The sequence below is a fragment of the Nerophis ophidion genome, linkage group LG03 (assembly GCF_033978795.1).
Source record: "Nerophis ophidion isolate RoL-2023_Sa linkage group LG03, RoL_Noph_v1.0, whole genome shotgun sequence".
Taxonomy (NCBI): domain Eukaryota; kingdom Metazoa; phylum Chordata; class Actinopteri; order Syngnathiformes; family Syngnathidae; genus Nerophis; species Nerophis ophidion.
In genome coordinates, this window is record NC_084613.1 from 83,182,659 (window position 1) to 83,204,949 (window position 22,291).

General features: G+C 38.6%; 1 protein-coding gene across 2 annotated transcripts; it reads right to left on the reverse strand.

The window, feature by feature from the left end:
• Positions 1-691: 691 nt before the first annotated feature.
• Positions 692-21,751, reverse strand: nudt7 (nudix (nucleoside diphosphate linked moiety X)-type motif 7). Of its 2 annotated transcripts, none has more exons than XM_061896229.1 (3): positions 21,323-21,751; positions 16,592-16,750; positions 692-950 (listed from the first exon to the last, which is right to left on the reverse strand). In XM_061896229.1, the coding sequence occupies exons 1-3, from the start codon at positions 21,476-21,478 to the stop codon at positions 720-722; spliced, it is 546 nt and encodes a 181-aa protein (XP_061752213.1). In that variant the 5' UTR covers positions 21,479-21,751; the 3' UTR covers positions 692-719. The 2 variants fall into 2 exon arrangements, with proteins under 2 accessions (XP_061752213.1, XP_061752212.1); XM_061896228.1 differs by lacking the exon at positions 692-950 and adding an exon at positions 7,522-11,115.
• Between the last annotated feature and the right edge of the window lie 540 nt (positions 21,752-22,291).

The window sequence follows — 22,291 nt, forward strand, 5'->3', positions numbered from 1 at the left end:
CCACACTGGTTTAAATGTAACTTAGATATTGGGTTTCACTATGTAAAGCGCTTTGAGTCACTAGAGAAAAGGCGCTATATAAATATAATTCACATTCACATGATAAAAGTCAAGTTAATGTTGTTAATTTCAACTTTTTTCCTTCAAATAAGCCAGGGGTGTCCAAACTTTTTCCACTTAGGGCCGCAGACTGAAAAATCAAAGCAAGCGGGAGCCATTTTTACTTTTTATTTTTTTATTTTAAAAAACTATACAATATATCAGGGGTAGGGAACCTGCGGCTCTAGAGCCAGATGTGGCTCTTTTGATGACTACATCTGGCTCTCGGATAAATCTGAGCTGACGTTGCTTGACACGAAAAGTAATGAATAATTCCACTTGTAATCACAGTGTGGCCCTGCGATGAGGTGGCGACTTGTCCAGGGTGTACGGCGCCTTCCGCCCGATTGTAGCTGAGATAGGCGCCAGCGACCCCAAAAGGGAATACGCGGTTGGAAATGGATGGATGGATCACTGTGTTAAAAATAATGTTCAAAATATAAAACATTCTCATGCAGTTTTAATCCATCCATCCGTTTTTCTACCGCACCTGTTCAAGAAATGGCGTTAATGGTAAGAAGTAATATTGGTTAGTGTGGGGCTTGCCCTCTAGGAGGTTCTTCAGACCACCAGGCACCGACATGAGAGCCTGTTTCAGGGTTACAATATTGTTTTATTTTTCAAAAAGTCTCTCCGTTGCTTTCCAGCAATTGTCTTTTTCTCTTTCGTTCTCGCTCGCGCTCTGGCTCCAGCTCCAACCCTGTCTCTCCTCCAGGCTGCTGCTTATAAACAGAGTGACAAGTGATTAGAAAACAAGGCCCAGCTGGGCCATCTGCACACCTGTCGCTGATTTCGAGGCCGATCCTGGCAACGCCCCGCTTTGCTGCAGGCCACGCCCCCTCCACAGTTAGCTTCAGAATAACAATGTTATTACAAAGAATAAGAGACCTATTATACTCTAGAAATGTTAATTTTACTTAAAAATGCACGTGTTAAGTTGTGTTCAATGTTAAAATATATTATATGGCTCTTACGGAAATACTTTTTAAAATATTTGGCTTCTTGGCTCTAAGACAAAAAGGTTCCCGCCCCCTGCAATATATGTTAAGGGTGTAACGCTACACAAAATTTCGGTTCGGTACATACCCCGGTTTGGTTCATTTTCGGTACAGTAAGAAAACAACAAAATATCAATTTTTTGGTTATTTATTCACCAAATTTGTAAACAATGGCTTTATCCTTTCAACATTGGGAACATTATAATAATTCTGCCCACGTTAATCCACATTAAACTGCCTCAAGTTGTTGTTTTGATTAAATAAAATGACAAAACCTTTCTTCTACATATAAAAAGTGCGACTTTAAACAGTTTCAAGTCAACTCATCATGCTTGATTTATTACAGCATTTGGGAAGCCTGTAGTTGACTTTTATTATACACACACGCAGCAAAATGAGCTAACGTAACGCTAAAAGCTAATTAGCGTTCACCCCAACCCAGAACTATGAGAACTGAGCTGCAGTTTAAGTTTCTAGAACAAGGGTAGGGAACCTATGGCTCTTTTGATGACTTCATCTGGCTCTCAGATAAATCTTAGCTGACATTGCTCAACACAGGGCTGTCCAAAGTGTGGCCCGCGGGTCATTTTTTAAAAGGCCCCGACACATTTTAAGAATACAAGAAAAAAAAATTAAAAACATAAAAAGTGGTATAAAAGAGCAAACGGGTGAAATGTAACAAGAAATTGTTGCAATGCTTACTCTTATAACACAAAGCTGCCATGCAGGCTGTTTTTCTTTAAAAAATAATAATGAATCAAAATCAATGTCATTTTGAATTATTGACCTATTCAAGGCTTCGATTACATCACATTAAATATTCCACTTTGAGATATTTTTGGGGGAAAATGTTGCATATTTTGTGTTTTACCATATAAAAAACTGAGCTGTTTTTTTTTTCTAAAGAAGGGCCTAAAACAAACAAAACATAAACAAAAATAAAACTTAAAATTGACGGATATATCTGAAGTTGATCTCGAGATTATTGTGCCAAAAGTAAACGGTAAATAAAATGTATAATTTATTTTTTAACGCTTTAATAAGTAGGACACTTTTGGATCCCCTATTATTTTAGTGTCATTGCTCAAAAAATAATAATGAATCAAAATCCAAAATTAAGGCTTCAATTATTATATAATCTCAAATATTCCACCTAAAAAATTTATTGGGTGAAAATATTGCATATTTTGTGTTTTTTCCCAAAAAATTTTCTAATGTTGATCTAGAGATTTAAAACTTGCATAATAATAAAAATTATAATACTGAATAATGACACATTTTTAATATTTTTTTTTACCAAAAAATCTTTGACCCTGGGATTATAACTGAGTGGAGGCCTAAATGTATAATTTTTATACATATATTGTATTGGTTTTAAAAATAAATATTATGAAAATGGCCCCCGCTTGCTCTGATTTTTCAGTGTGCGGCCCTCAGTGGAAAAAGTTAGGACACCCCTGGCTTAACACGATAATTATGAATAATTCCGCTAGTAAGCACAGTGCTAAAAATAACGTTCAAAATATAAAACATTCTCATGCTTTTTATCCATCCATCCGTTTTCTACCAGACTTGTTCAAGAAGTCGCATCAATGGCAAAAAGTATTTGATTTATTATTGGTTAACTTCAGCATAAGAATGTTATTAACAAGAAGAGGAGATTTATTATACTCTAAACATGTTGGTCTTACTTAAAAATGCACACATTTAGTTGTATTCAGAGTTAAAAAAATATTACATGGCTCTCAATATTTTAAAATATTTGGCTTTCGTGGCTCTCTCAGGCAAAAAGGTTCCCGGCCCCTGTTCTAGAAGGTCAACGGGCTCATAGTAATGTTTGTAATAGTTGCGACTGGGAAGTGTTTGATGTCAGCTGCTCACCGGCTAAACACATATCTGCTCATCTTGACACCGGAGCACTGACAACATGCACTCTGAATACACACTGCTGATTGGCTTTGTATGTAACCACCGCTGGGTGTTCACTGCTCAGACAGAGGCAGAAAGCAGAGCAGCTTGTTAAGACTTTAGTTTACAAACTCGTGCGATACACCCTCGTACCGAAACGGTTCACTGCAAATACACAGTAGGCCTTTAAGTTACTAAACTGTGTCAATAAAGCTCCATACACCTTGTGAATTTAAATACACGATCGCGAAACGTATTTCAAAGACAGTTTCTAACATAGCTTTTAGCGCCATCGTGTGTAACCTCTGAGTATTGCCGCTACTGATATATGTGATATAGGTGGGATCACACTCCTCAGCCTTCCCAGTAAGGTTTATTCAGGTGTACTGGAGAGGAGGCTACGTCGGATAGTCGAACCTCGGATTCAGGAGGAACAGTGTGGTTTTCGTCCTGGTCGTGGAACTGTGGACCAGTTCTATACTCTGGGCAGGGTCCTTGAGGGTGCATGGGAGTTTGCCCAACCAGTCTACATGTGCTTTGTGGACTTGGAGAAGGCATTGGACCGTGTCCCTCGGGAAGTCCTGTGGGGAGTGCTCAGAGAGTATGGGGTATCGGACTGTCTTATTGTGGCGGTCCGCTCCCTGTACGATCAGTGCCAGACCTTGGTCCGCATTGCCGGCAGTAAGTCGAACACATTTCCAGTGAGGGTTGGACTCCGCCAAGGCTGTCCTTTGTCACCGATTCTGTTCATAACTTTTATGGACAGAATTTCTAGGCGCAGTCAAGGCGTTGAGGGGTTCCGGTTTGGTGACCGCAGGATTAGGTCTCTGCTTTTTGCAGATGATGTGGTCCTGATGGCTTCATCTGACCGGGATCTTCAGCTCTCACTGGATCGGTTCACAGCCGAGTGTGAAGCGACCGGAATGAGAATCAGCACCTCCAAGTCCGAGTCCGTGGTACTCGCCCGGAAAAGGGTGGAGTGCCATCTCCGGGTTGGGGAGGAGACCCTGCCCCAAGTGGAGGAGTTCAAGTACCTAGGAGTCTTGTTCACGAGTGGGGGAAGAGTGGATTGTGAGATCGACAGGCGGATCGGTGCGGCGTCTTCAGTAATGCGGACGTTGTACCGATCCGTTGTGGTGAAGAAGGAGCTGAGCCGGAAGACAAAGCTCTCAATTTACCGCTCGATCTAAGTTCCCATCCTCACCTATGGTCATGAGCTTTGGGTCATGACCGAAAGGATAAGATCACGGGTACAAGCGGCCCAAATGAGTTTGGGTCTCTCCCTTAGAGATAGGGTGAGAAGCTCTGCCATCCGGGAGGAACTCAAAGTAAAGCCGCTGCTCCTTCACATGGAGAGGAGCCAGATGAGGTGGTTCTGGCATCTGGTCAGGATGCCACCCGAACGCCTCCCTAGGGAGGTGTTTAGGGCACGTCCACCCTGTAGGAGGCCACGGGGAAGACCCAGGACACGTTGGGAAGACTATGTCTCCCGGCTGGCCTGGGAACGCCTCGGGATCCCCCGGGAAGAGCTAGACGAAGTGGCTGGGGAGAGGGAAGTCTGGGTTTCCCTGCTTAGGCTGTTGCCCCCGCGACCCGACCTCGGATAAGCGGAAGATGATGGATGGATGGATGGATGGATATAGGTGAAAGTTTACCTGGGGTCCAGCAATGGAAATTGTCAGACGGAGCATTTAGGAAAGGTTTTCAGTTAAATGTTAGGGGGCTTTTGTAAGATGGGTGTTGGTTCGGGCCTTGCATGGCAGCTCCCTCCATCAGTGTGTGAATGGGTGAATGTGGAAGTAGTAGAAAAGCGCTATACAAGTACAACCCATTTACCATAATATATGTATAACCAATATACATTTAGGCCTCCACTCAGGCTCGATCCCAGGGACCCCTAAGGGTTTTGGTCAAAAAAAATAATAAAATGTGTCAGTATTATTTTGTTTTATTATTATTCAAGTTTTAAATCTCCAGATCAACATTAGGTCCATCTGTCGATATGATTTTAAAGATTTAAGTTGTATGCTATTTTGGTCAAAGGAAACCCTGTTTTTAGATTGAATAACAAACACAAAATATGCAATATTATCACCCAATATTTTTTTTTGAGTAGAATATTTATATATTCTGGTGTTTATTTATTTATGATGATTCATGTTCCAGTTCCAACAGTAGCAGATACAGAGTACGAGAACCATGTTTAATTTGATTCATCCATCCATTTCCTACCGCTTATTCCCTTTCGGGGTCGCGGGGGGCGCTGGCGCCTATCTCAGCTACAATCGGGCAGAAGGCGGGGTACACCCTGGACAAGTCGCCACCTCATCGCAGGTTTAATTTGATTCCCCCAACTAATTGATAGCTGCAGTCCTGCCAGTCAAGTTGTGTCTCCAGGAAATGTGATGATATCTCACAGCCCTGATGTGTTCTAGACAACGTTGTGATATCTCACAGCCCTGATGTGTCCTAGACAACGTTGTGATATCTCACAGCCCTGATGTGTTCTAGACAACGTTGTGATATCTCACAGCCCTGATGTGTTCTAGACAACGTTGTGATGATATCTCACAGCCCTGATGTGTTCTAGACAACGTTGTGATGATATCTCACAGCCCTGATGTGTTCTAGACAACGTTGTGATGATATCTCACAGCCCTGATGTGTTCTAGACGACGTTGTGATGATATCTCACAGCCCTGATGTGTCCTAGACAACGTTGTGATGATATCTCACAGCCCTGATGTGTTCTAGACAACGTTGACATGATATCTCACAGCCCTGATGTGTCCTAGACAACGTTGTGATGATATCTCACAGCCCTGATGTGTTCTAGACGACGTTGTGATGATATCTCACAGCCCTGATGTGTCCTAGACAACGTTGTGATGATATCTCACAGCCCTGATGTGTTCTAGACAACGTTGACATGATATCTCACAGCCCTGATGTGTCCTAGACAACGTTGTGATGATATCTCACAGCCCTGATGTGTTCTAGACGACGTTGTGATGATATCTCACAGCCCTGATGTGTCCTAGACAACGTTGTGATGATATCTCACAGCCCTGATGTGTTCTAGACAACGTTGTGATGATATCTCACAGCCCTGATGTGTTTTAGACAACGTTGTGATGATATCTCACAGCCCTGATGTGTTCTAGACAACGTTGTGATGATATCTCACAGCCCTGATGTGTTCTAGACAACGTTGTGATGATATCTCACAGCCCTGATGTGTTCTAGACAACGTTGTGATGATATCTCACAGCCCTGATGTGTTCTAGACAACGTTGTGATGATATCTCACAGCCCTGATGTGTTCTAGACAACGTTGTGATGATATCTCACAGCCCTGATGTGTTCTAGACGACGTTGTGATGATATCTCACAGCCCTGATGTGTCCTAGACAACATTGTGATGATATCTCACAGCCCTGATGTGTTCTAGACAACGTTGACATGATATCTCACAGCCCTGATGTGTTCTAGACGACGTTGTGATGATATCTCACAGCCCTGATGTGTCCTAGACAACGTTGTGATGATATCTCACAGCCCTGATGTGTTCTAGACAACGTTGACATGATATCTCACAGCCCTGATGTGTCCTAGACAACGTTGTGATGATATCTCACAGCCCTGATGTGTTCTAGACAACGTTGTGATGATATCTCACAGCCCTGATGTGTTCTAGACAACGTTGTGTGTACTCGAGGTCGGGAGTGTTTGTGGTCCAAGTGAAAACGTCGTTTTCCGGAGAGCTCCGCGTGAACGTCTGCAGGATGTGCGATAACACTCGCTTATATCTCTTTGCCGGCGAGGTGCGAGTGCGCCCTAACACAAGCGTGTCGTGCTTTTTCTCCCCGTTTCACAGAAAATATCGAAACGTGAAAACGTTCTCGCAGGGCTGCTTTCATTCGTGACGCTTTCAACAATGTGTGCCTTGATGATGAAAACAAGTTGTGTTCTTTTTGTGTCTCGTCAACTTCCTCACTCTTAATATATTCCACTTTAACCACCATCATCATCATCATCATCATCATCACACGTAATATCAGTTCCGCTCCTCGCCACCAGTCTGGAGTGTTCTTCTTACGGCTGCCTCATGAGATTTGTACAAGTGAGGTCAAAGGGACAAAATAAGGGACTCGGAATGTCGATGAATATTATTGTTGCTGTGAAATGCTTTGACTTTAGCACAAAAAAAAAAACCAACCATGAAGTTACTGTTACTTGCCAATAGCGTTTGTCCTTATGTACTCGGACTTGTTTGCTCATCCATGTTGCGTTCTCCCGGTGTGTGTGTGTGTGTGTGTGTGTGTGTGTGCGTGTGTGTGTGTGTGTGAGCTTTATTCTATATTTAGCCTTCTGACCCCCCCTCAGTGTGTTCTCATTCATCTGAATTCTTCTTCACATGTACTTTGCCTTGGTCTGGACATTTGTATACTCTTCAGTTTGTATCTGTAATCCTGCTGCTACATTAAATCATTAATAACAACTACAAAGTCTGGAATTGTTTGCTTCCTGCATGACAGAATTGATTTAAATTTTTATTTTTTTTATTGTAAATGACACAAAACAATCAGCAATAGGAGAAAATAAAACACTTCATTATTTGCCACTTTTTCCACTTTAGTCAGAACACTTAAGTACAACTTTTTAAATAAGTTATTATAAACTTTGGTTGTACTATAGTTTTACTTTATTTTCTTAAATACGTCGAAGTTTTGGATGTACTGTAGTTTTACTTTCCATCCATCCATCCATTTTTTACCACTCGTCCCATTCGGGGTCGTTGGAGCCTATCTCAGCTGATTCGGGCGGAAGGCGGTGTACACCCTGGACAAGTCGCCACCTGATCACAGGGCCGACACAGATAGATAGATACCATTCACACTCTAGGGACCATTTAGTGTTGCCAATCAACCTAAATACTTCAAAAAAGTTTTGGTTGTACTGTATTTTTACTTAATTTTCTTAAATACTTCAAAAAGTTTGGGATTTATTGTAGTTTTACTTTATTTTCTTAAATACTTCAAAAAGTTTTGGATGTACTGTAGTTGTACTTTTTTTTCTTAATTAAAAAAAGTTTTGGATGTACTGTGGTTTTACTTTATATTTCTAAATACTTCAAAAAAGTTGTGGGTTTATTGTAGTTTTACTTTATTTTCTGAAATACTTCAGAAAAGTTTTGGATGTACTGTAGTTTTACTTTATTTTCTGAAATACTTCAAAAAAGTTTTGGATGTACTGTAGTTTTACTTTATATTTTAAATACTTCAAAAAAGACTGCGATGAGCTGGCGACTTGTCCAGGGTGTACGCCGCCTTCCGCCCGATTGTAGCTGAGATAGGCACCGGCGCTTCCAAAGAGAATAAGCGGTAAAAATGGATGGATGGATGAAGTTCAAAAAAGTTGTAGATTTATTGTAGTTTTACTTTATTTTTTTAAATACTTCAAAAAAGTTTTGGATGTACTGTAGTTTTACTTTATTTTTTTAAATACTTGAAAAAAGTTGTGGATTTATTGTAGTTTTACTTTATTTTCTGCAATACTTCAAAAAAGTTTTGGATGTACTGTAGTTTTACTTTATTGTTTTGAATACTTCAACAAAGTCTGCGATGAGCTGGCGACTTTTCCAGCATGTAAGCCGCCTTCCGCCCGATTGCAGCTGAGATAGGCACCAGCGCCTCCAAAGGGGATAAGCGGTAGAAATGGATGGATGGGTGGAGTTCAAAAAAGTTGTAGATTTATTGTAGTTTTACTTTATTTTCTGAAATACTTCGAGAAAGTTTTGGATTAATTGTAGTTTTACTTTATTTTTTTAAATATTTCAAAAAAGTTTTGGATGTACTGTAGTTTTACTTTATTTTTTTAAATACTTGAAAAAAGTTGTGGATTTATTGTAGTTTTACTTTATTTTCTGAAATACTTCAAAAAAGTTTTGGATGTACTGTAGTTTTACTTTATTATTTCAAATACTTCAACAAATCTGCGATGAGCTGGCGACTTGTCCAGCATGTAAGCCGCCTTCCGCCCGATTGTAGCTGAGATAGGCACCAGCGCCTCCAAAGGGGATAAGCGGTAGAAATGGATGGATGGATGGAGTTCAAAAAAGTTGTGGATTTATTGTAGTTTTACTTTATTTTCGGAAATACTTGAAAAAAGTTTTGGATGAACTGTAGTTTTACTTTATTTTTTTAAATACTTGAAAAAAGTTGTGGATTTATTGTAGTTTTACTTTATTTTCTGAAATACTTCAAAAAAGTCTGCGATGAGCTGGCGATATGTCCAGCATGTAAGTCACCTTCCGCCCGATTCTAGCTGAGATAGGCACCAGCGCCTCCAAAGAGAATAAGCGGTAGAAATGGATGGATGGATGGATGGAGTTTTACTTTATTCCATCCATCCATCCATCCATCCATCATCTTCCGCTTATCCGAGGTCGGGTCGCGGGGGCAGCAGCCTAAGCAGGGAAGCCCAGACTTCCCTATCTCCAGCCACTTCGTCCAGTTTTACTTTATTTTCCTAAATAATTCAAAAAAGTTTTGAATGTACTGAAGTTTTACTTCATTTTCTTAAATACTTAAAAAAGTTTTGGATGTACTGTAGTTGTACTTTATTTTCTTAAATACTTCAAAAAGTTTGGGATTTATTGCAGTTTTAATTTATTTTCTTAAATACTTCAAAAAGTTTTGGATGTACTGTAGTTGTACTTTATTTTCTTAAATACTTCAAAAAGTTTGGGATTTATTGCAGTTTTAATTTATTTTCTTAAATACTTCAAAAAGTTTTGGATGTACTGTAGTTGTACTTTATTTTCTTAAATAATTAAAAACAAGTTTTGGATGTACTGTAGTTTTACTTTATTTTCTTAAATACTTCAAAAAAAAGGGTTGGATTTATCGTAGTTTTACTTCATTTTCTTAAATACTTCAAAAAAGTTTTGGTTGTACTGTATTTTTACTTTATTTTCTTAAATACTTCAAAAAGTTTGGGATTTATTGCAGTTTTACTTTATTTTCTTAAATACTTAAAAAAGTTTTGGATGTTCTGTAGTTGTACTTTATTTTCTTAAATAATTAAAAACAAGTTTTGGATGTACTGTAGTTTTACTTTATATTCCTAAATACTTCAAAAACGTTATGGAATTAATTGTAGTTTTACTTTATTTCCTTAAATATAAAAAAAATGTTTTACTTTATTTTTTTATATACTTCAAAAAAGTTTTGGATTAATTGTAGTTTTACTTCATTTTCTTAAATATAAAAAAAAGTTTTTGATGTACTGTAGTTGTACTTTATTTCCTTCTATACATATATATATATATATATATATATATGTGAGTTTGTACTTTAATTTCCCACATATGCAGAAATTGTCTCTCACATTGTAGTACAAGTATAACCCATTTACCATTTAGAATACATAAAATGTAGAACTGCGTTATAAACATTTTCAATCAATCAATCAAAGTTACTTATATAGCCCTAAATCAGGAGTGTCTCAAAGGGCTGCACAAGCCACAACCACATCCTGGGCTCAGATCCCACATCAGGGCAAGGCAAAACTCAACCCAATGGCACAATGAGAAACCTTGAAGGGGACCGAGAGGTTAAAGTGTCCTGCCCAAGGACACAACGGCAGCGATTTGGATGTCAAGAGGCGGGGAGCGAACCTGCAACCCTCTGGTTTCTGTCACGGCCGCTCCACCCGCTACACCCCCACCGCCCCACATGAGTCAACAACTACGTCAGAGTTTACTCCTTCTTTCCTCCAGGAGTCGTGTGAGCATGACTTGCAGCTCTTCTGCCCGGACGCCCACATCCAACTCAGGAGTGGTCTTGCGAGCGATGGCGGCCACTAGGAGGGCCACCATGGCGGTCAGACCCCAAATGTGGTACTTGGCTCCCGTGTGGGGGTCGGTGAAGTGGAAGGACAAGGACGGCGTTGGGGCCTGTGCGGCACGGGGGTCCCCCAGGTGGTCTTTGTCCAAAGTGAAGAGGTCCAAGGGGACCGTGAAGGCAGCACTGACCTCAGCGGGGTTTGGTCTGGTCCTGAAGGAGTCCTGGATGAAGCCCACCACTGGGGTCACCAACACCTTGTTCTGTCCACACGTGGAGGAGATGAAGACTTAGAAGGCTAATTGCTGCTAATGTCAACACACACACAGCGCTTACAAGCAGAAACAGAGGAGGTAGAAGAACAGGCCAGCGAGCGACTTATCTGGTCCTTACGGGCGACCTGCTGCCCGCGGGCACCGCGTTGGTGACCCCTGATTTAGATAGATATTTAGTACTTTGATTCCTTCAGGTCCTGCAGTCCTGGGTTCAAATCCAGGCTCGGGATCTTTCTGTGTGGAGTTTGCATGTTCTCCCCGTGACTGCGTGGGTTCCCTCCGGGTACTCCGGCTTCCTCCCACTTCCAAAGACATGCACCTGGGGATAGGCCCCTCCCACCTCCAAAGACATGCACCTGGGGATAGGCCCCTCCCACCTCCAAAGACATGCACCTGGGGATAGGCCCCTCCCACCTCCAAAGACATGCACCTGGGGATAGGCCCCTCCCACTTCCAAAGACATGCACCTGGGGATAGGTTGATTGGCAACACTAAATTGGCCCTAGTGTGTGAATGTTGTCTGTCTATCTGTGTTGGCCCTGCGATGAGGTGGCGACTTGTCCAGGGTGTACCCCGCCTTCCGCCCGATTGTAGCCGAGATAGGCGCCAGCGCCCCCCGCGACCCCAAAAGGAAATAAGCGGTAGAAAATGGATGGATGGATGGATGATTCCTTCAGGAGACTTCCTTTATTTAGCAATTAAAGCCCTCAAAGATCAAATATGCAGGACACCCATCCATCCATCCATTTTCTACCGCTTATTCCCTTTTGGGGTCGCGGGGGGCGCTGGCACCTATCTCAGCTACAATCGGGCAGAAGGCGGGGTACACCCTGGACAAGTCGCTACACCATTGATTTTATTTAATATTTTTGAGTAATCACAGTGAAAAGTTAAATAAAATCCTACTAAATATATTTGAGATCCAAAAGGTTCCCCACTCATAAAGTGATGCATTTTTATTATTTTTTTTTTTACTTTTAACACTTAAATTTCAAGATCAACTTCCAATATATCTGTCGATTTTAAGTTTGAACTATTATTTTCTTAGTTTTATGCTCTATGGTCAAAACTTTGATGTTTTTATATGGCAACCACACAACATATGCAAAATTTTTTTCACATAAAACATTTTAAAGTGATAATTTTTAAGTAACAATTAGGGCTGGGCAACGATTAAAAATTTTAATCGAAGTTAATCGCACAATTTCTCCGATTAATCGCGATTAACTGCATTGTATACGCAAAGCCCAATAATGAATTCAAAAGTAGTGTGTAGTGCACCTTTATTGGAATATTCTCCCACATGAACAAAAGCGCCAAAACATTTGTTGTGCAAACACAATTTAAATCAGTCCTTGTTAAACAGTAGCAGTTAAATAGCATATTTTATGAAAATCAACTCCAAAAATGTAAATACAAACATTTAAGCTTATTGCCACTGCCAGGGTATTTAAGTTATCCTGTTTGTTATGGAAAATAAATATAATCTACATACAAATCTCTGAGCCACAATCATAACATCTGAACAGGCAATTTCTGAGGTAACAGCAGGAAAAAAAGGGATTTTATGTTTAAAAAACCTATATTATAGGTAGTGGGCTGTTTTAGGGAATTTTTGATCAAATTATCCGTAGTAGCAATATTAATAATGTTGTGTTTATTCTGCGTAGTGCACTTAAAATAATTATGACCATATCTAGGAATTGATATGATGGGAATTTTCCGATTGTTTGCTTGGTGCTTTGATAAACTGAACGCATATACATGGTACTATATTGTGATGTTATGAGCCAGGGGAAAAAAGAACTACCCTACCCAGCATGCAACAGGAGTGACGGGCATGCGCGGTAGCCCGGTATAGGTTGTGTCGCCATGACGGCATCTTGTATGTTGTGATATGCACGCTCTGAAAGCAAACGTTAAGAACTCAGCCAACACTCCTGGTCTGCATTATTCATAAATAGACAGACAACACATATACTCCGCTGCTTCACAGGCCGCTGGATGTAGCCGGCAAAGTATTCCCATGCTAGCTAGCCGGTCTAGCAAGCACGCCTCATTCAGTCCAAAACGGCCCGATCTATCCACATCCAGAATTGTCTGGCGGTCGTAAGTGATCCCGGAGTGACCACGCTGTAAGACAGCCATGACATTTGCAGAATTGTCCGGTATTTTTGCCAAATGTTCCATCTTTACCAAGAGCCCCTCCACGCCGGGCGACGCCATCTTGTTAAGAAAAGGCGTTAACAAAATAAAAGCATCTAAACAACAAACGCAAATGTGCGATAAAATAATTGTCGGCGTTAATAGATTGATGAGTTAACTCGTAATTAACGCATTAATTTGCCCACCCCTAGTAATAATTAATTATAACAGTGGTTCTCAACCTTTTTTTCAGTGATGTACCCCCTGTGAACATTTTTTTAATTCAAGTACCACCTAATCAGAGCAAAGGATTTTTGGTTGAAAAAAAGAGATAAAGAAGTAAAATACAGCAGTATGTCGTCGGTTTTTGATTTATTAAATTGTATAAAAGTGCAAAATATTGCTCATTTGTAGTCGTCTTTCTTGAACTATTTGGAAAAAAAGGAAGTGATTCAATTCTAAATAAAGATTTCTACACATAGAAGTAATCATCAACTTAAAGTGCCCTCTTTGGGGATTGTAATAGAGATCCATCTGGATTCATCAACTTATTCTAAACATTTCTTCACAAAAAAAGAAATCTTTAACATCAATATTTATGGAACATGTCCACAAAAAATCTAACTGTCAACACTGAATATTGCATTGTTGCATTTTTTTTCACAGTTTATGAACTTACATTCATATTTTGTTGAAGTATTATTCAATAAATATATTCATAAAGCATTTTTGAATTGTTGCTATTTTTAGAATATTTTTTAAAAATCTCACGTACCCCCTGGCATACCTTCAAGTACCCCCATTTGAGAACCACTGCATTATAACAGATTTTTATGTCCTTTTTTTTTTTTTTGAGCAATGAAAAAAAAAATAATAAAGACTAAAGGAAAAAAAACTGCCTGCATGGCAGCTTTGTGTCAACATTGCCACTTTTTCTCATTAGATTTCACCTCATTCCACTTTTTTGTTAATGCCCATCCATTTTATCTACCGCTTATTCCCTATCGGGGTCGCGGGGGGCGCTGGCGCCTATCTCAGCTACAATCGGGCGGAAGGCGGGGTACACCCTGGACAAGTCGCCACCTCATCGCAGGGCCAACACAGATAGACAGACAACATTCACACACTAGGGCCAATTTAGTGTTGCCAATCAACCTATCCCCAGGTGCATGTCTTTGGAAGTGGGAGGAAGCCGGAGTACCCGGAGGGAACCCACGCATTCACGGGGAGAACATGCAAACTCCACACAGAAAGATCCCGAGCCTGGATTTGAACCCAGGACTGCAGGACCTTCGTATTGTGAGGCAGACGCACTAACCCCTCTGCCACCGTGAAGCCTTTTTTTGTTAATGTTTATTTTTTATTTTTACAATACTATCAATTTTGCAATTTGTGCAGAATGTGTGGCGGGCCGGTAAACAATTAGCTGCGGGCCGCTTTTTGGACATCCCTGGACTGGAGGTAAAAGATTTCATGGGATTTATGGATTAGGAGTGAGAGATTGTTTGGTAAAGGTATAGCATGTTCTATATGTTATAGTTATTTGAATGACTCTTACCATAATATGTTTTGTTAACATAGCAGTTGGGTATTTATGCCTCATATAACGTACACTTATTCAGACTGTTGTTCACTATTCTTTATTTATTTGAATTTGCTTTTCAAATGTCTATTCTTGGTGTTGGCTTTTATCCAATAAATTTCCCCCCAAAATGCGACTTACACTCCAGTGCGACTTATATATGTTTTTTTCTAGGGGTGGGCAAGTTAATGCGTTAATTACGAGTTAACTCATCAATCTATTAACGCCGACAAATATTTTATCGCACATTTGCGTATGTTGTTTACATGCTTTTATTTTGTTAACGCCTTTTCTTAATAAGATGGCGTCGCCCGGATGTACTTCGGCGTGGAGGGGCTCTTGGTAAAGATGGAACATTTGGCAAAAATACCGGACAATTCTGCAAATTTCCTGGCTGGCTTACAGCGTGGTCACTCCGGGATCACTTACGACCGCCAGACAATTCTGGATGTGGATAGATCGGGCCGTTTTGGACTGATTGACACGTGCTTGCTAGACCGGCTAGCTAGCATGGGAATACTTTGCCGGCTACATCCAGCGGCCTGTGAAGCAGCGGAGTATATGTGTTGTCTGTCTATTTATGAATAATGCAGACCAGGAGTGTTGGCTGAGTTCTTAACTTTTACTTTCAGAGCGTGCATATCACAACATACAAGATGTCGTCATGGCGACACAACCTATATGCTCGTCACTCCTGTTGCATGCTGGCTAGGGTAGTTCTTTTATTCCCTGGCTCATAACATCACAATATAGTACCATGTATATGCGTTCAGTTTATCAAAGCACCAAGCAAACAATCGGAAAATTCCCATCATATCAATTCCTAGATATGGTCATAATTATTTTAAGTGCACTACGCAGAATAAACACAACATTATTAATATTGCTACTACGGATAATTTGATCAAAAATTCCCTAAAACAGCCCACTACCTATAATATAGGTTTTTTAAACATAAGATCCCTGATAAAAAAAAAATGTTTCTGCTGTTACCTCAGAAATTGCCTGTTCAGATGTTATGATTGTGGCTCAGAGATTTGTATGTAGATTATATTTATTTTCCATAACAAACAGGATAACTTAAATACCCTGGCAGTGGCAATAAGCTTAAATGTTTGTATTTACATTTTTTGAGTTGATTTTCATAAAATATGCTATTTAACTGCTACTGTTTAACAAGGACTGATTTAAATTGTGTTTGCACAACAAATGTTTTGGCGCTTTTGTTCATGTGGGAGAATATTCCAATAAAGGTGCACTACACACTACTTTTGAATTCATTATTGGGCTTTGCGTATACAATGCAGTTAATCGCGATTAATCGGAGAAATTGTGCGATTCACTTCGATTAACATTTTTAATCGTTGCCCAGCCCTAGTTTTTTCCCTTCTTTATTATGCATTTTCAGCCGGTGTTATGTATACTCCGCAGCAACTTATACTCAGAAAAATACGGTAGTTTATAGGCTCACACAAGTTCTGGAAATAGTTTTCAGAGCTTTTTGGTTGTTAGACGTAGAAAGTGTTTAAAAGTAAAGTTCTAACTTTTTTTAAAGGCACAAAAAGCAGGTTGGGTTTTGACAAACTTACATTTATGAATGTAAAACTCAGCCGCAAAGGTCAAATCCATTTTCACATGACGTCTGATACAATGTAAAATCCAAATAGCACATCTTTAAGAAAGAGCACACATTTGTCATAAATATAGTCCAAGATGATTCACAATGTATTCTTGTACCTTAGTGATGATGGGCTGTAAGGTGCAGACGACGTGGACATCAGCAGGAAGTAAACCTATCTCCTCTTCAGCTTCTCTCAGGGCTGTGTCCACTTCATCTTTGTCACCTGGCTCTTGTTTGCCACCAGGAAAACACACCTCGCCTCCACTGGTCCTTAGCTATATATATACATACATACATACATATAAAATTAAATAACATAACATAATATATATATATATATCATATATTGTATGTATGTTTATATGTAAATATGTATATACATACATACGTACATATAATACATGTATACATACATACATATATATATACATACAAACACACACACACACACACACACACTCTTATATTTCTTAACTTCTTGAGACCTGAGAAAAATGCTTCCCTGTTGAGGACCACCCTTTTTAGATATATAAAGATTTGCATTTACATTAATATTTTATACATACTATGCAAATATTGGAATTGTTCACAAGAAAAAGGTCACAACTACACAAGAAAAACTTAGAATGTTGGCCTTTGTCATAACAAAAGTTGTCATTTTACTCAACACAAGTCAGAATTTGACAAGAAAAACTGAACATTTGTGCACCTTTGTGATAAACGTTGGAATTTTACTCAATAAACAGTCACAATTTTACCAAAAAAAAGCTTAAAATGTTGGCAATTTTATGATAATTTTCATTTTACTGGACAAAAGTCACAATTTTATAAGAAAACTTAACATTTTTATAAGAATAATCAGAATTTTACTTGGCAAAATGATGATAAATGTCATCATTTTGTTTAAAAAAAAAAGTCACTATTTTACAAGAACAGCAAAAAAATTGGCAATATCGTGTTAGAGGTCGGAATTTTATATGACAAATGTCGCCATTTTGCATTAAAATGTAATAATTTTACATTAAAAAAGTAACATTTTGACGAGGAACTATTGCAGTATTACAGAAACAGAAAAAACATTAGAAATTGTTCGCAATTTTATGAGGAAAAAAATGTACACATTTTGAGAAAGACTGCTTTTCGTTAATTTATTTTATGTTTTGTAATTAGTTTTTCATCTTTATTATTTACTTCAAGTTATTACAGTATGTCTCCACATACATATATTTTTATTTTTTTTATAACATTTTGGCCAGGGGGGCATTTCAATGTCTAAACACACTTATTACAAATGTTGACCAGAGAGGGAGCACTTCACATCTTTACACTCACTTGTTATTTCATATGTTGACCAGAGAGGGAGCACTTCACATCTTTACACTCACTTGTTATTTCATATGTTGACCAGAGCGGGAGCACTTAAAATTTTTACACACACTTGTTATTTCATATGTTGACCAGAGAGGGAGCACTTCACATCTTTACACTCACTTGTTATTTCATATGTTGACCAGAGAGGGAGCACTTCACATCTTTACACTCACTTGTTATTTCATATGTTGACCAAAGGGGGAGCACTTCACATTTTTACACACACTTATTTCATATGTTGACCAGAGCGGTATCACTTAAAATTTTTACACACACTTGTTATTCCATATGTTGACCAGATGGAGAGCACTTAAAATTTTTACACACACTTGTTATTTCATATGTTGACCAGAGGGGGAGCACTTCACATTTTTACACACACTTATTTCATATGTTGACCAGAGGGGGAGCACTTAAATTTTTTACACACACTTGTTAATTCATATGTTGACCAGAGGGGGAGCACTTAACATTTTTACACACACTTGTTATTTCATATGTTGACCAGAGGGGGAGCACTTAAATTTTTTACACACACTTGTTATTTCATATGTTGACCAGAGGGGGAGCACTTCACATTTTTACACACACTTATTTCATATGTTGACCAGAGGGGGAGCACTTAAATTTTTTACACACACTTGTTAATTCATATGTTGACCAGAGGGGGAGCACTTAAAATTTTTACACACACTTGTTATTTCATATGTTGACCAGAGGGGGAGCACTTAAATTTTTTACACACACTTGTTATTTCATATGTTGACCAGAGGGGGAGCACTTCACATTTTTACACACACTTATTTCATATGTTGACCAGAGGGGGAGCACTTAAAATTTTTACACACACTTGTTATTTCATATGTTGACCAGAGGGGGAGCACTTAACATTTTTACACACACTTGTTATTTCATATGTTGACCAGAGGAGGAGCACATTTAAAAGCGACACACGGTCAATGTGAAAAATCCCTCCTTTTTGGGGCCACCCCCATTTTGATAGATTTCACCACCAGGGGTGCAAATCAGATCTCTAGTTTTTGTTTTTTGTAACGTGCTTAAGGCCGATGACAAAGGAGTCAGGGACCACAGATGGCCCCTGTGCCACACTGTGGGAAACCCAGCTGTAGAAAGTAACTGTTAATGACCACTATAGTCTTAGTAGCGTAGTCCAGTGGTTCTAAAATGGGGGTACTTGAAAGTATGCAAAGGGGTACGTGAGATTTTTTTTCAATATTCTAAAAATAGCAGCAATTTAAAAATCCTTTATAAATATATTTATTGAATAATACTTCAACAAAATATGAATGTATGTTCATAAACTGTGGAAAAAAAAATACAACAATGCAATAATCAGTGTTGACAGCTAGATTGTTTGTGGACATGTTCCATAAATATTGATGTTAAAGATTTTTTTTGTGAAGAAATGTTTAGAATTAAGTTGATGAATCCAGATGGATCTCTATTACAATCCCCAAAGAGGCCACTTTAAAGGCCTACTGAAATGAGATTTTCTTATTTAAACGGGGATAGCAGGTCCATTCTATGTGTCATACTTGATCATTTCGCGATATTACCATATTTTTGCTGAAAGCATTTAGTGAGAACATCCACAATAAAGTTTGCAACTTTCGGTGCTAACAGAAAAGCCCTGCCTCTACCGGAAATCGCAGATGATGACATCACACGTGTGGGGGCTCCTCACACATTCGCATTATTTTTAAAGAGAGCCTCCAACAAAAAGTGCTATTCGGACCGAGAAAACGACAATTTCCCCATTAATTTGAGCGAGGATGAAAGATTTGTGTTTGACGATATTGATAGCGACGGACTAGAAAAAAACAAAAAGTTAAAAAAAAAAAAACGCGATTGCATTGGGACGGATTCCGATGTTTTTAGACACATTTACTAGGATAATTCTGGGAAATCCCTGATCTTTCTATTGTGTTGCTGGTGTTTTAGTGAGTTTAATAGTACCTGATAGTCGGAAGGGTGTCTTCACGGGTGTCTTGACGCCAATGTCTCAGGGAAGTCGACGGCAGCTTTATGGACGACACAAGCTCAGCTTTTCTCCAGTAAGAACTGACTTTTTAACCACAATTTTCTCACTGAAACCTGCTGATTGACATTTGGTCGGGATCCATGTTGGCTCTGATCCATAGGAAAGTTTCACCTCCAGGAATTTTAAACAAGGAATCACCGTGTGTTTGTGTGGCTAAATGCTAAAGCTTCCCACCTACATCTTTCTTCTTTGACGTCTCCATTATTAATTGAACAAATTGCAAAAGATTCAGCAACACAGATGTCCAAAATACTGTGTAATTACGCCGTTAAAGCAGACGACTTTTAGCTGTGTGTGTGTGCAGCGCTCATTTTTCCTTAAAACCCGTGACGTCTTGCGTAAACGTCATCATAACACGACGTTTTGAAGACGAAACTCTCGGGACATTTAAAATTGCAATTTAGTAAACTAAAAAGGCCGTATTGGCATGTGTTGCAATGTTAATATTTCATCATTGATATATAAACTATCAGACTGCGTGGTCGCTAGTAGTGGCTTTCAGTAGGTCTTTGAGTTGATGATTACTTCTATGTGGAGAAATATTTATTTTTTAATTGAAACACTTGTTTATTTTTCAATAAGTTTGTAGTTATTTTTATATCTTGTTTTCCAAAGAGTTCAAGAAAGAGCACCACAAATTTGCAATATTTTGTTCTGTTATACGATCTAATAAATCAGAAACTGATGACATAGTGCTGTATTTTACTTCTTTATCTCTTTTTTTCCACCAAAAATGCTGGGGGTACTTAAATTACATATTTATTCTAATATTTTGATCGGTTTTATATTTATTTATTTTTTGTTTTTATTCAGTCATTGGTGGAGCATAATGTTTTTAACATGGCTGTTAAATAAAGTGGATTGGATTGCTGCGATGAGGTGGCGACTTGTCCAGGGTGTACGCCGCCTTCCGCCCGATTGTGGCTAGGATAGGCACTAGCGCCCCCCGCCCTAAAGGGAATAAGCGGTATAAAATGGATGGGATGGATTGGATTGAATTAAAAAAATGTTCACAGGGGGTACATGACTGAAAAAAAGGTTTGAGAATCACTGGCGTGGTCTATTTGTCCATCCTATGGTCACATATGGGTTGTCTTACATCTATAGTGAAGTCCTTCTTTAGCTGCCGTCTTGTTTTACTATATATTGCTACCTTTGCACCTGTGTTTACTTTTGTATGCACATTAAATCAACCAAAAATCCTGACTTTGGAGCAATGTTCACGGACTGTAGTGTTTGGCTCTCTATTAGAGGAAATGTTATTGGGACCATGAATTATGTCATCACTTGTTCACACCTCCTCATATGGAAGCTACTTTTCCTTCTTGGTGTCTCAAGAAGGGTAGAAATACAACACACACACACACACACATTTTGACAACAAATAGTAACAATTGTACACTCGATATGTTACCTCTTCAGAACGCAAAGTCATCAGAGTATGCAGCTTCCCACTTCTTACAAACAGTGGGACCAACACTGAGGCTTTGTTTAACGCAGGCAGCTCCATTAATTTGTCTTTTCCTTCGTCGAAGTGTTTAAAAACAGTATATATTGTCGCCATTTTCATTGTCGTGCTAGCAGATATGTGCCAGCTAACAGCTAACAACAAGTAGCTAGCGTAAATAAAGCTGCCCGAGTGGCGTTAAGCACGCTTCAAGCAGTAAATACCGGCGTAAACTTATACACATATATGTATACATATATAAGTATATTTATACATGTAACATTTACAAGTTAGTCTGCGGTTGCGGTATGTAAAGAAGATTATTAACTAAGACAAAGGAAACTAACTTGATGACAAAGTAGCAAGGGTCGGCATTGTAACGCCCTGTAGTGCCGACAGCGCCACCCAGCGTGTTGGCGGACCACCAGCACTGCCAAATATGTACATTACTGCTGCTTGTCCCAGTTAACACAATAATACTACATTAAAATAAAATGGATACAAATACACACACATATATATATAATATATATATATATATACATACACATATATATATATTAAAAAATATATACATATATATATATACACTTATATATGTATAGATATATGTATATATCTATATATGTAAATATATATGTGTATATATATATGATGTATACTATATCTATATATATATGTAAATAAATATATGTATATATCATATATAGATACAAATTATATATTTATATACACATATATACGTATGAATAAATACATATATGTATACAGATATGTATGTATACATAAAATAGACTATGTATATAGATGTGTGTATACATACATATATGTATGCATATATATAAAAATACACTATATATACATGTGTATATATATATACATATATGTATGTATATATAAAATACACTATGTATACACATATATACATGTGTTCAT